The 13,931-nt window shown below is 39.4% G+C and overlaps 1 protein-coding gene and 1 non-coding gene across 4 annotated transcripts; both read right to left on the bottom strand.

Moving 5' to 3' along the window:
* Window positions 1-231: 231 nt before the first annotated feature.
* Trnas-aga (transfer RNA serine (anticodon AGA)) lies at window positions 232-313 on the bottom strand. Its single transcript has one exon. It is a non-coding gene; the product is annotated as a tRNA-Ser (tRNA).
* Window positions 314-1,599: 1,286 nt separating this feature from the next.
* Window positions 1,600-13,767, bottom strand: LOC113681029 (uncharacterized). Of its 3 annotated transcripts, none has more exons than XR_016181911.1 (20): window positions 13,308-13,767; window positions 12,152-12,343; window positions 10,923-11,142; window positions 10,069-10,125; window positions 9,317-9,406; window positions 8,929-8,996; window positions 8,780-8,831; window positions 8,108-8,213; window positions 7,473-7,606; window positions 6,836-6,917; window positions 6,201-6,261; window positions 5,792-5,873; window positions 5,279-5,325; window positions 5,115-5,189; window positions 4,788-4,878; window positions 4,486-4,561; window positions 3,869-3,986; window positions 2,611-2,704; window positions 2,325-2,406; window positions 1,600-2,098 (listed from the first exon to the last, which is right to left on the bottom strand). XR_016181911.1 is itself a non-coding variant. In XM_027198087.2 (20 exons), the coding sequence occupies exons 2-20, from the start codon at window positions 12,304-12,306 to the stop codon at window positions 2,003-2,005; spliced, it is 1,782 nt and encodes a 593-aa protein (XP_027053888.2). In that variant the 5' UTR covers window positions 12,307-12,343; window positions 13,308-13,767; the 3' UTR covers window positions 1,600-2,002. The 3 variants fall into 3 exon arrangements, 2 of the variants coding, with proteins under 2 accessions (XP_027053888.2, XP_089046512.1); XM_027198087.2 differs by having other exon boundaries at window positions 2,615-2,704; XM_089190386.1 differs by lacking the exon at window positions 2,611-2,704 and having other exon boundaries at window positions 1,869-2,098.
* Window positions 13,768-13,931: the final 164 nt, after the last annotated feature.

Here is a 13,931-nt window from a genome sequence, read left to right as displayed (position 1 = left end):
AATCATTATTGTCATTTAACAACAGAAAATTTTTACTCCGAGAATGCATTTTATGGTGCATGTAATTTACGGTTTGCAGGCAGAAGGGTCACACGTTGTGATTACAATCCACGGGGCGGCGTGTGATCCAGAACTTTGAACGAGCATGTGAAAATGAAAACGTGCTATAAAAGGAAAATTTTTCTTTTTCAAAAAATGTAAACAGATGACAATTGCTTGAAAAAGGATTATCGTAGTCGGCAGGATTCGAACCTGCGCGGGGAGACCCCAATGGATTTCTAGTCCATCGCCTTAACCACTCGGCCACGACTACCGACTCGTTAGAAATATGGCAAATTTATATATTTAAAACTTTTTTCATTTCAATCGGTAACGCGAATTAAGGAGTTTTATTCTAAATCAGTTTTGCAAATAACTTCCATTAAAAACTTATTTTGAAGTTTTCCATAAGTATTGAAAGGTATTTCCACACTCTTTTATTTGATCAAGGCCTAGGTTCGAGGCCAAAGTTACCAGTGTCGTCGTGTTGATCAACTAAGGTGATCAGTTCGCAGAAGCTTGATATTAAATCTTATATGTTATTTTTGGAAATATGGTCTTCTATGAAAATCGTTTTTCTACAAGAGGACGATTTTAACGAGTCGAAAAAAAGATTTGAGTCGTTTCTTGTTTCTAGGCCTCTTTCTGTAGCTATACCTTGTGCTAGACGTCAATGTCACGTGTAGATAACCAAGAAAAGTCCCCTGGCCGCAAAGAAGACTCAGTAACTTTAATTAAATGTAGTAAAAGTGCCCAGATCATAATGCCAGCCTAGAAATTTTACTGGTTTTTCTATAATCATAAGAAACGATGCGTCACGTGATAGTCTAAATTATTCATAACAGCCATTGTATCCGAGGAAACACCAAATCTATGAAATGTTGGTATAAAAAATTCCAAAACTAGTCTAAAAAACTAACCTAGTTTTATTCAAAAGCAAAAACCAAGTACATTTATTTATTGATAAAACCTTATTACAGAGAAATACTTAATCTTCTGATGAAATAAAAATCAATCTTCCCACAGATTCATCATCAACATTAGCCCCCCCCCCCCCCCGCCCCTCTTTCCTCTGCCATTGTTTTTAACTCCTTACTAGGTTTCTGCTCAGAGTCGCTGAATAACTGTATTTCGTCCTCTCTCAGACATATTTTATACTTTTGTTGTTTTCTTTTTTTGGCCCCATGTTATAAGAAAGCATACCGCGAAGTAATCCGCCACACACTAGTTCCATTTTCCGACTCGACATTTTTAACTTTAAATCAGGGGGCGAGAAGGTTCCTCTCCTTTTTAACTCGCAGATATGCTGTCTGTGCTTTTTCTTTTTTCCATTCGCTCTGACGAAGGGCTAGTGCTTGAAACGTCAGCTTAGAAACCCCCCTCCCCCCCTCCCCCCCTCCCCACCGACGCAGTACCATAGTTTCTCTAGAAAATACCTTGTAGTAAATTAGGGCTATGCTGAAAGAAAAGGTGCATTTAAAGAATAAAATATCTGTCACTGTTTTACGTGCTATCAAGCTGAAAAGCTTCGTCGTTACAGTCTAAGGTGTTCTCTAAAGACTTAGTGTTTCAGGACCGGAATTAAAGTCGTGTCGAAATGAAACGTTTTCGTTCGTGGCTTGTTTTGAATAACCTTCCAACTGCCTAAACCTTACTTAAATAATGTATCAAAAGGTTTAATGTATCCGGCCGGCGGTCAACCAATGTTTTGCTGTAATTTATTCGTCGTATCACGAAAAATTCCGGCAAACTTCAAGGCCCGTTTCATCCTGCATATTTGTCTTTGCAAGGAATGTTGTTTCTCAAATGAGGGCCCCTTTCTCACTTTAAGTGAACTTTCTACGTTATACGTCTACCTCCGAAGTCTTCGTCAATGATGTGGTGGGTGTCTTTCTATATTCTAAGCAGATAGGAAAACGGATGACTGAGATTTTATTCGTTGTCTCTGATTTAGCGGAAGCCCCTATCTACTTTTGCACCCTCCTATCTTGTGCTTTCTGTACAGATCGCTGATGAACTCAAAACGTTGAAGTCGGTTTACAAATCTGCTATCTGGATCCTAAAGATTTAAAAGGAAATAAAACAGGGGCTCAGTGTGTTTTGTTGTAAGGTGTGATATGTTTGTAAATGGGCGTTGACCGCTAGTGACCTCGTAAAGAGAAGACTATCCTTGTATCAAAATCGTGAGAGCAAGAGGATATCAAAATGATTCACATTCGATTTTTCATACAATCAGATGGAACTGGAAGGCAGAACGTATTTATTCTTCGTCCCGATTAACTCACCGTCAAATGGGCGAATGAAAGGGGTGACAGGGTGTGGTAGCGATGGACAATCCAAACGTTTGGTAACACAACGAATTTATACCTTAAAGAAATGGAGAAAATACATGTTTTCCAATGAGTCGAAAAAAGATGATTGAGCGTGGCACGGGTGGATAAAGATGGGAGTGGGGGTTGGGTGATAAGACCACCACCCCCCCCCGCCCCCTTCCCAGGATTTTTCATACTTTCTCTAAATACATTCAAGAAATCATCAAATTGAAGCTAATGAAATCGAGGCTCAGCTAACTTGCCCTAGCAGTGACAATTCCATCACGTGAGATATCTTGTTCATCCCGTAACCTTTGAACCTTTCGTCATATAGGGGCAGTTCGGGAGTCAGTCTGCAACGCAGATATTTCAGTCGAGGTTAGTAAGATAAAATAACTAAATAAGTACTTCCAGCCGAGTATGGGGTTTCATATCTCACATGTGCAGTTATTGTTTTTCAAAGACTTTTGACCAATTTTCAGGCTTCTTGCATCGTAATAGAACTGGTGGCACTAGACTTTTAATTGCCCCCCCCCCCCCCCCCAGCGTTTGGTTAATTAAGCGGAGCGAAATAAAAAACGGCGCGATAGTGGCAGCGGAGTGAGAAAGCCAGAGAGTTGGGTCGGGTCGCCCCGCCGCAACCATCGCGCCGTTCTACTAACTGATCGCCTGGAACTGGCCAGGTTTTCATGAAACGCGCCAGAATTACTTAAGAATTATAACTATCTCTTTTAAAGAATCTTTGTATTCACGATCATCCACGATGGATAAAAACTGACGGCTCTAATGAACACGTCAGGAGAAACTCTTTTGTTAAACCGAAGACCAACTGCCGGGTTCACGCAAACTTTTCCTAATTGTGCAAGTTTTAATTGAGAGTCTAATGCAGTCGGGATTGCATCTGTTTCGCTTTCGTTCACTCTTTGATTAGTCCAGAAAATTCGCGCCACCTTCCCAACCAATCAGATGCCAAACTAAAACCAATCGCGCTTGGTCACTAGCGTTTTCGCGCGCTTTACGAAGCTTGTTTGTTTTTACATAAGACCCACTTACCTACAAGGTATAGGCCATTTCACTCTTTCAGGTACACGGCCAAAATCGGCCTGTGGCAAAACTTCTAATTGTTGATTTTGCTCTCAGCTGCGAGGAATACCATTACCAAAGCCACTGAGCACGCAACTTTCGCTTTTTCTTTTCGTATATTGGTTTTCTTCTCCTTCTAGGAAAGTTTGAACGTCACCGTCTGTGCGCGATACAGATTTTTTAGTGTTTTAGCCGCCATGATCCGAGAAAGTTCCGACAAACTACCTTGTATTGAGAATCGTGAAGGCTTTGCCGTTCATTTATCAACCTGACCGAGTGGCGCGAAAGGCGAGTGACGTGTCAGCAGCTGATTGGCGATATCAAACACACGTGAAAAAATGTCGTAGTTTTTCACGTGTGTTGTTACGGCTTTTCTTAGTGCTAAAAATCCTTGTATAACACTGTAGTTTATATGATAAAATATGATACTGCACCTCAGAATTAAATAAGGCTCGTATTTGTCCTGATAATTCTTCACTTCGTACGACTTATTGCTGTGATACCACCGGCTGTAGTTAGTAGAACTGTGCGATAAGGGAGACTCGATTTTCCCTACTGCTGTCAAGGATTTAGACGGCGAAAAACTTAACGTTTCCATAATCTCACTCACTTAAGAATTCCAAAAGGATGAAAAAAACTTATAAACTGAAATGAAAACTTTAATAAACATGGAGATCAGTTTGGAAGCGGGCAGATGTATCTAGAACTATAAAGGGTTAAAACTAAAATTTTTAAATTTGCCCAACTGAAATGTAAACGCAATGAGGATAATTTTTCTTTTAACAATCACCTCACCACGACGGGCAATCTTAGTGGAGGGAATCTGTTTTAACCAATCAGCATACAATGTTTCCCCGCCCCCTTTATGGGTGGGAAGTGTTTTGATCAATAAAATCGGGATCCTAATCAACTATGTCTGTGAGGATGCACGAAGATTGTGAACCGCGAGTGAAAAAAATAAAACAAAACCAGAGTGATGGCAATGAACAGGTGGACTTTCCCGGCACATGCATGCAATGCATAACGGCTTTGAGCAAACTACAAAGGATACTAAATGGCGATAGTCTCTTCTTTCGTTTCACCATGTTCACAAGTTCCTCCTTTGTTTCTGGAAGATCCTTAGAGTTCTAAAAAAATTGCGAAACGAAAGTAAATCTGCTAAGAGATCTTTCAAACTTCTGAGAATAAAATTACTCTTACTGCCCTCGAATGGAACCTGCAAGGTTCCAGGAAAAGAGGCCGTCCAAAACAGTCTCGGAGGAGGATGAGGACGGCCTAATCTTTCAAACCTAAATGTTTACAATTTATTTAAATCACCTAATGAAATTCACATGCAAACAAACGAATACTAACCACGTGTCTGGCTCCATCAAATGCTGGGACCACAAACGCGACCCTCTTATCTGTACTGTTTCTGGTTTTATCGTAATCAAAGATTTGATTTCTGGATAAACGAAGAGAAAAATAGTGTCATGAAAAAGTACCAAACCACATTCGATGAGTCAATAGCAGTATCTGACCAACTGCGCACCTACCCCTCCCCTAACCCATCCTTTAGCCTAACATGTTATCAGTTGACTGCTGTTGGGACAGGGGAGGGCTAAGTGTGCAGTGTGAAAAGTTTTCTATTCCTTGTTTATGCGTTGGTTGATAACTCAATCAAAATATCGACAACCTTACCTTGCTATGAATTCTAGATCTGGCGAAGGAGCAAAATCCACATCAATGAGAAAAACATGCCGGGTTTTGACATTTCTGGTCGATGGAGAAAAGAAGAAGAAGTATATGTAATAGTTTTTTAATCAATACGGGTAATTTAGACTGAATTGATTGTGTTCACTCACTTTATTGCAATGTTTCTTAGTCTGTTGATCGGGTACAACGGGCCCACCTGTTTAACAAATTTGAAAAAAGAGGAATCAAACAATGTAAGGAGAAGGGTAATTACGTTTAACTCTAATGTAAACTTACAATTAATTTTCTAAAAATTTCACAGTTCTTACAATGGCTGCTGAAAAATCATTACAATAGTTTAAATAAGGTCGATATATTTTCTGAAAATGTACCAGGTTTTTATTCCGAGGGATCGAAAACAGAAACTGAGCTATTGAACAAAAGAGAAGTGAAAAGAAAAAAACGTGATCAGGACAGTCAGGTCGTTATCTGATTGATGGAAAGCAATCCGAGGTTTTTACACCAATGACAGAACATTTTCCATGACATTAAATGATCTAAGAATTCTAGGTCTGCAATGCGTAGAGAAATGGAACTCGCTCTACGAACATCAAGCCATAATCAATTGTGAGATATAGAAAGTCGATGAAACGACTTCTGTAAATAATGCATATGCGACTTACCTCGTTCCCGTATATTATTTCAACGGACACAGTGGAAAACTTGCTGAATATGCGAGTCGGTAATCGCATTTGAACCTCTCTCCTGAAAGAAAACTCATTTGAAATAAAGTAAATAGCGATGAACTTTGTTTCTTTGTTTCTTTTCTTTCTTTCAAACTATGAGAAACTCATCAAAATTGTCGAAGGAGTCAGGTGACACCACAGAAGAAAATTTCTCTTCGTTTCAGTGTTGAAGGTTACCTCCTAGAGCACACCAGTCGGGGCCACTGGTATTGTGAACTGTCTGATTCAAGAGATTAGAAACTCTCTTGTCTGTATTTAATATCAAAGCATAGAGACCAAAACGTGTTGAACTCGTGGAAAACTGGACCGAATTTCACCAATATGATCTGAAAATTCCAATTCTTACTTTTTGTTTTTAAGGTCGTCGTCGTCTTCCAGGAGTACGTATATTGCCACCGAAAGCGGACCTATAGGAGGAACAAAAGGACCTATGAGAGGAACCCAGGGAGAAATAAGAGGACCTATAAGAGGAACAAAGGGGCACATTCAGCTGCACCTCATGAATCCCTTTTTCGCTCTTACCACACTGTGACATCTGTCATCTATCACTAATTATATAATAAGCTCAGTTATGCACGCATTCTAATTGGTTCTCACTTATGATCTATTGGAGGACAGATGTATAGATGACGTCATCATTAAAACTTTTTTAAATTATTTATTATATAAGACAAATAGATTCCAAGTTTCCTTGCGTCTGTTCAGTAATAGATCACAGAGGACGTCAAAATGTGGTAAGAACATCAGTGACACGCTCGTTGTTCTTACCACATTTTGACGTCATCTGTGATCTATCACTGAACAGACGTACGGCAACTTGGAATCTATTTGTTAAATAGACCCACGGCAACAAGGAATCTATTTTTTAATTTTTGACGCTTAAAAATCGGCCGTAAAGAATGATTTGTGTAGCGTCAAATACGGTAATTTAACCACGATACATATTCAAAGAAATTAGATTTGTTATCTACCCAACCCTACCATTCCAAAGTCGTAAATTTCTCTTCAAAGTATTAATTCTGTTAAATGTTAGCTGAGTCACTAGTGTGATTGCGTCTGAGTCCTAAGAAAGGAAAGAAAAACAACCGTCACAACGAATTTTGCACCATTTCAAGGGACCATAAAAAAATAAATATCATCAAGTTTAATTCGGTTTTAAACGGACTTTTCGTCCAGACTTATGGAGGTTTTATATCTAGGTTCATTCCCACATTTCCAATTTAACACCGAAAATGACGGGTAGATTTGAGTCTCACGGTTTGAGAAGAAGGTCAAACAACAGAGTAATAGGCACAATATTTTTCGAGTAAACAGATTTTGAGGGAATCTAAGAGATGTTTAAGGAAGTTATCTTCTTTAGTGCTCAGGGCGATAATTTGCAGATCTGGAACATGATCAGGAAAAATATTAGAGATAAACTGATAGTTGATCCTGACTCATTTCTCTTCTAAAAAAATTTTCAAAGGTCCTAGAATCCCTCTCCAAGAGACCATTTCCGAGATGCCCCAAAGCCTCTGTTTCAAGACGAGGACGAAAGCGAGGCGTTGGTTATGACTTTATCCTCACTTTGAAAGCGAGGGTCTTTAAAATGGCTCCTAGTTCGTCATAGCTTACTTACGTTAGGCGACATCGCTGAGTAAAGTGTCTCCGTGAGAAGGTCTGATTTTTTCTCACTTGGTCTTTTGGTTGGTGCAGGACAAGGCTCTATGAGCTTGTTGGGATCAGTACTATGGTTTTTTAACGGTTTGGAATCTTTATTTTAAGAAGAAACAAGATAGGTTTAATAATTTATTTCTTGAATTTGTGAATTTGATAATAGTGTTAATGATAAGATAGTAATCATAGTGGTAATGATGATGTAAATTTAAGTGGCCACTTGCTCAGTGTGGCTTTCCAGGGACAGTGTAAATAAAGAATAAAAAAAATCTTCCAAATAAAATAAATGCAATGAGGAGCAGGATGAAGGACTAAATCACAAGAGCAGCAGTTTAAGCGTTTACTAGCCAAGCACTCCAACTTTTCAAACACACTGCCTTTGCAGAAGCGCATTAAAGAATATTCGATGACAGGAGGGGGGGTGAGGGTCTAAACGCAGTTTCGGAAAAACTCGGGTTTTTTTTTTTGGTAAATTAGACCCCCTCTAAACTGAGTAGATTTTAAATACTTTAAGTGAGTCGCGATATGCGAACTTGTCGTTGCAAGAATCCTGGTTTCAGACAAGTGAATAACGTTACGGTATTTCGCTGTACTCACCGTAAAGAGGTTTTACAGCAAGATCAGTGAAGGTTACATACCCTTTGTAACCAAGGCAACCCAACATAACAGTCACACTGCTTATTCGATCTCGTTTAGGAGCAATCTGTAATCACAAATCTTTAAATTAGTCTTTCCTTTCTGAGTTTGACAGGCAATCGGTTACGCCTTTCATTCTATAGGAAGTTGCCGGGCAACATACTCTATATCTTTGCGTTAAACTGAAACGTCACTTCTATGAGGTAGCTTAGCCACTTCTGATCAATTAATAAGCAAGAAACCAGCAGAGAGTTCTCGGCTTCTTAAGGAGGGTTTCCCTGAGCTGAAGATTATTCCATAGACTTCGTATTTCTCACGTAACTCAACCTTGAGAATGCCTTCCTTAGAGTGTCGTAAAGCCAAAAACGGAGAACTCACCCTGGCCAATCAGAACAAAAGAAATATCACAGGGAACCAATGAGAACTCAAATTAAAAACAATAAAACTGCCTGAAGCGCGGGAAAACACCAATGACTAAGCCGTGGTCGAATATAGTTTTGTATCTGGTTGGTTGAGAGAGTGGCACGAGTTTTCTGGACCAATCACAGAGCAGAGTAAACCAAAACCATGTCAATCTCGGATAACTTTTGACGCTTAACTGAAAATCGCTCGAGACATTTATGTTGTACTTACAAATTCCACTTTCTTACTCGCCACTCTTCCGGATACTGGTTGAAAATCCAACCTACGAATTGGATTTCAAGGGATGAATTGACAATAGTCTCATTGTTGAATTGTAACACAGTGATTTTATTTTCTGCACATTTTAGCCAACCACTCACTTTAACAGTTTTCGTTTTCCACTTGATAATACCACAAATACTCGTGCACCATAGAATGGTTTGTAGCTCTGTGAAACAAGAAACTGAGATACTCTTAGATTCCCATTCAAACAAAAATACTGTGTTAATCTTGTAAAGACGAAACAATCCCAGTGACCATCTTTCTCCCCCTGATAATGCAACCTTAGACTAGCAGGGCTTTCGAAAAATATCCGATCTGTGTTGAAAGAATCAGATAATGAGCTTGCTTCCTCGTGCCTTCTAGTTTGTTTGAAAAAATTCTCACTACTTATTAAGCCAGTCAAAATTATCGCAAACTCCCTTGAAAATCCCATAGCAGTTTTTTCCACCAACATCTTAAAAAACATAAATAGAATAAGTAACTGACCCCCAAAAAACCATCTGTAGGCCTCTCCATCTTCCAAGAAGCCGACGTCACTTGGAACTTTATTCCTTTGATTGGAATACTGCTGTTTAACTAAGGAAAAGCATTTGAGAGTTACAACTGAAAACTCCAACTAATAAAACGGATGTATATTGGATAGCTCGATGCACATAAGGAATTCAAATGTTGCTTTTAGATTAAAATCATTTGATATATACGATACAGTACTTTCATGTAAAGTACCACCCCAGGGAAAATAAAATGCATACTCCAATTATGAACTCCCCTGTATTATAAGCCCCCTACCCCCCACCCCATCCCTATTTTCCCTCATAAACAAAAACTCTGAAAAGGTGATTGTATTTATATTCTATATACTTGGTGTTAAATCTTGTTATGTGCCCAATTCGATATCGTATTTCCACGAATAAGCACCCACGCACTGATACAAATAAGCGCCCAATCCTTAGAAATAGGTGCCCCCTCGAATTACCGCCCCCCCCTCACTTTCATAAATAGTAGGGATACAAGGCTTGTATCCCTACTATGAGGGGGGGGAAAGGAAAAAACCGTTTCTATTCCTACTTTATTTACAACTTTTTAGACTTTAACCACAGCAGGTGAATAGTTTCTTTTTCATCCAGTTATTTATATCTCTATATGCTTGCAGAGTTCCTTTTTTGTTTTTTTATCTGTTCCTTTGATTTCTTTTTTATCCCTGTAAGCAATATTATGACTAAGAAAGAAAAACTTACAGAGAGATATTGGTACGTCTCCACGATCCTGTGTATTTGACAAGGAACACTGAACACCTTTAAGAGAAAATTAATACCTTTTCTTTCACAGCTCTCTTTATTGCTGTTTAAGACGGTACCTGCCAATTAGGATCTTGATTTTCCCGCCAATCACTATGCAAGTATAAAATGTGTCATCAAGGGCTATCGATATGCAAAAAGAAAACTGGGGGTGTCGCACAGATTTTCGATGTGGAAAGGTTGATAGTATGGAAAATTGCCGAAGTGACATTTCTAGGAATAGTATGAGTGAGTTCGTTATGTTAAATCAACGAGACAACAAATACGGAAAGATTTACAAAGCGTGAAGTAATTATTTTGGTATGTATCGTTAGACCTTCATCAGGCTAAAATACCTTGAAAATATTTAGGTCCCTTACTACGTCGGTATGAACAAGAACTGATATTTGAGTGTAGAACACAGATAAAGGCAGTTTTCATCCTGGTAGTAGACTGTGTCAAACAGTCCTTTGTTCCAGTTATAACATGCTGAATAAAGCAAATCGTTTGTAAAGAATAAATTTTGGTCTCCGTTTTCCTGAGAAAAATTTTCAAGGTTGCAACAACCAACCTCGTTCCCAATGAATAATGGGGATAAGTTTTTAAAGAAACTGCAGTGCCGGGTCAACGGTATAACAGGGTAATTTAGTGTTATCAAATGAGTTGATTACCAAAACTAGCCACCGTTCCCCGAAGACCTTGGGAACGAGGTCGTACAACAATCGCCATTTTGTCTGTGACGTCATTGCTCTTTAAACGATCAGGAAATACGCAAATTGGTAGTGGTTGTATGGAGAGAATGAATGCAGACTTGCCTGTTTGACATCAGGTCTTGACTTTCGTTTCAAGTCTATGACTTCCCACTTGACATGTGACATCCACCAGCCACGAAGGGATAGGGAACCGCTCTCCACGACATGCGGGCTCAACAAATTAGTCACCTCATGTTGTCTCCTTTCATAAAGTTGAGGCTTTGTCCTCTTCTTCTGCTTAAGCACGACAGTTTTGGGGGAAAGGGCTTTTTCTTCAAAATCTCTGCAATAGCAATAAGAGAGGTAAAAATACTGATTTACATTCATCATCAAAATCAATGTCATTATCGTGTAATCGCTGATCAAAGTGTTCAGAGAGAGGGGATAGAAGTTCCAGATCAACGTCAGTATCTGAGCAACTACGCTCTTACCCCTCCCCTAACCTAACAACGGTCAACTAGTAACATGTTAGGATTAATGTTGGGTCAGGGGAGGGGTAGGTGCGCAGTTGCTCAGATACTGATATTTATGCGGTGTTCCCGTCACCGACTGTGAAGTGTAGTCTGAATAGGAAAGCTAATGTATTCCTTAAGGGGGCTCTTTTCACTTCATAAATTAGCCGCCGTAAAGAGTTTAAAGGCTGACGTTTCGAGTGTTAGCCCTTCGTCAGAGCGCTGACATTTGACGTTAGCTGACGTAGGCCCTTCGTCAATCGCTCTGACGAAGGGCTAACGCTCGAAACGTCAGCCTTTAAACTCTTTAAGGCCTATTTACACGGCACGACTTTGTCGCATGCGACAAGCTTACGACAGGCCTACGACATGACTTAAGAGTCGTAAGCGAGTTGTAGGTTTGATTTACACGAAACAATTCGTGTCGTAAGCCTGTCGTAAGCTTGTCGCATGCGACAAAGTCGTACCGTGTAAATAGGCCCTTACGGTGACTAATTTACGTTCTCAACTTAGTTGTTAACACCAAATTACCCTGTTATACTCTCCCACAGACGCAGCACCGCAGTTTCTTTAGAAACTTACCCCCCCTTATTCTTTTTATTTCGATCGACTAACTTGATTCAACCTTTTATAGCTTAATGATAAATTCATTGGGATCAAACAAGTTCTTGTTCAATTTATTATAAATAAATAATAATAATAATGATAATAATAATTCTTAAATATCCCAAAAAATTTTTAATGGATAATAGGATCCCTCTGATTTTTCGGATGTGCGGTAAAATGGCTACTGCTAGACGCAACTGAATCTTATGATTCCCAAACATATCACAAACAGACCCTCCAGTAGAAATCACCATGTCGTCTTGAACCAAAGGATGAAGCAAGTTAAAAGAGTACAAAACAATCATTGTAACCATTGTCCACCGCCATCTTAGGAGTCCGCGTGTGAGTCCAAAATATCTGCCTGTGAGCAACAGACAGTGAAGTGTCATTCTATTCTTGACATTGAGAGACACACCTGGAAGTCATCTGCGGTAGAATAAATTTAGGAGAGGAGATTGGGAATCAGTGAGTAAACAATCTGAGATCGATTTTCTGAGCCACAATCTGAAATTCGAGTCTGAGGTTTTAACAGAACTCAGTATCACCACAGAAATTAAGATTTCCTTTCACTTTTTGGTCGAAACGTCAAATGGTTTTCTTTTTTTTTGTTAACATATGGACTGAATGACACATATTCAAAACCGTTCGGCGTTTGTTACATTTTCCCTCCCAAAATCGATTTATTTCCCCATAAATTCCTGAGTGTATTTTTGTGTTAAGCCATGAGGCCTCTAGTCCGTTTAAACTGAGAAGATTTTTTTCCTCTACCTTCCCACTGATTGCTTTGGCGACAACATCATGTTTGCGACACCGCAATCTCCCCGTGTCCCAGACGCCATTTTGCATGTTGTAGACCAAACAAAACCAGTTCGTATAACGTTAGTCGGAAAATATTTTGCTGTTCAAGACAGAAAGGCGTGAAAAGACTTACATTAAAAATCTGGCCCGTTTAGGTTAGGAGAATAGAGGCCTCTTTATAAAACCCTCGAATGCGAAATGGTTTCAATTCAGCGCTTTGTTTAAAGTGTCTAGCGTCAGCTCTCACGCCCTGCGTAGCACCTGTAGATAACACTTCCCATTGAGTTACCGTTACGGGTTTTCAGACCATGTCAGTTACGATGAGAAACTTGTCGGCTGTCATAGTCTCCACAAAAGATATACTAATTTAAGAAAAGTTCGTTTAATATTATGAAGAGAAAGAGCATGAAAGAGTATTTAACTGCGTTGAAGAGTAATCTGTCACAGTTGGCCCTCAGCGATTATATCCACTTACCACAGGTCAATAAAGTTTGTATTACAGGTTAACGCAGGATATTTGCTATTCTCTAACAAAGTTTAGCAGAAGTACTGCTACAAACAAGATAATGATTGGTAAAGTAGGTGTTGTTACCTGAGAGGACTACAAGTTCCAGCAGACCACAGTAAAAGTACATGGACTGATTTTGACGGGTTTGTCTCCGCGGGTGAACTTCTTTGGGCGTGCGTTTACACAAGCTTATTTTCGAAAATTCCTACTAGTTTAGCCGATGTGGTTGTTAAAAAATATTCTTGCACTCTTGAGGGTAATTGAATGAAGCTGATTGTGTTTGTCACAGAAATTTGTCATTACCGATATATTTGGGAAAGCTGGTCTCGCAGTTCACCGGCAATCAACTTCAATCGTAGCAACTGTCGACAACTTCAATAATTTCTAGTAGTTTTCCTGCGGTTAGATTTTTACTCATGTCACACGAGTTCACATTAAAGCGGCGAGTTGAGCGTTCATTACCCCATCGAGCTGGAAATGGTTCGTGTGAAAGTGCTCTCAGGCTACTATAAGAAGCGCAAAGGGCTACTGCAAAGCAAATGATGGCGCTTATCTTGCGTCAGCCAGTTATATCGCAGAACAGGAATGAGGTAACGTGATTTAAGGTTAGGTTTGATGCTAGCACCAAGATTATTAGGGTCAGTTACTCAGGTATGAGAGGTAACCAAACGGTAGAAAACTTTTTTTGGAAGTTTTTGTGTGAACGCA

This window comes from Pocillopora damicornis, chromosome 12 (assembly GCF_964200805.1).
Source record: "Pocillopora damicornis chromosome 12, jaPocDami1.2, whole genome shotgun sequence".
In the NCBI taxonomy this organism is placed as follows: Eukaryota; Metazoa; Cnidaria; class Anthozoa; order Scleractinia; family Pocilloporidae; genus Pocillopora; species Pocillopora damicornis.
The sequence above is the reverse complement of the archived record's forward strand: the minus strand, read 5'-3'. Positions and strand labels throughout refer to the sequence as shown.

Excerpts from the sequence above, each read along its gene's own strand:
- LOC113681029 (XM_027198087.2), bottom strand. The coding sequence starts at position 12,306 with ATGACACTTCACTGTCTGTTGCTCACAGGCAGATATTTTGGACTCACA. Across the intron at positions 2,705-3,868 it reads GAGCCTTATTTAATTCTGAG|ACTGACTCCCGAACTGCCCC; the intron begins GTGCAGTATCAT and ends TCTGCGTTGCAG. Across the intron at positions 2,099-2,324 it reads TTTCATTCGCCCATTTGACG|GATCCAGATAGCAGATTTGT; the intron begins GTGAGTTAATCG and ends TTAAATCTTTAG.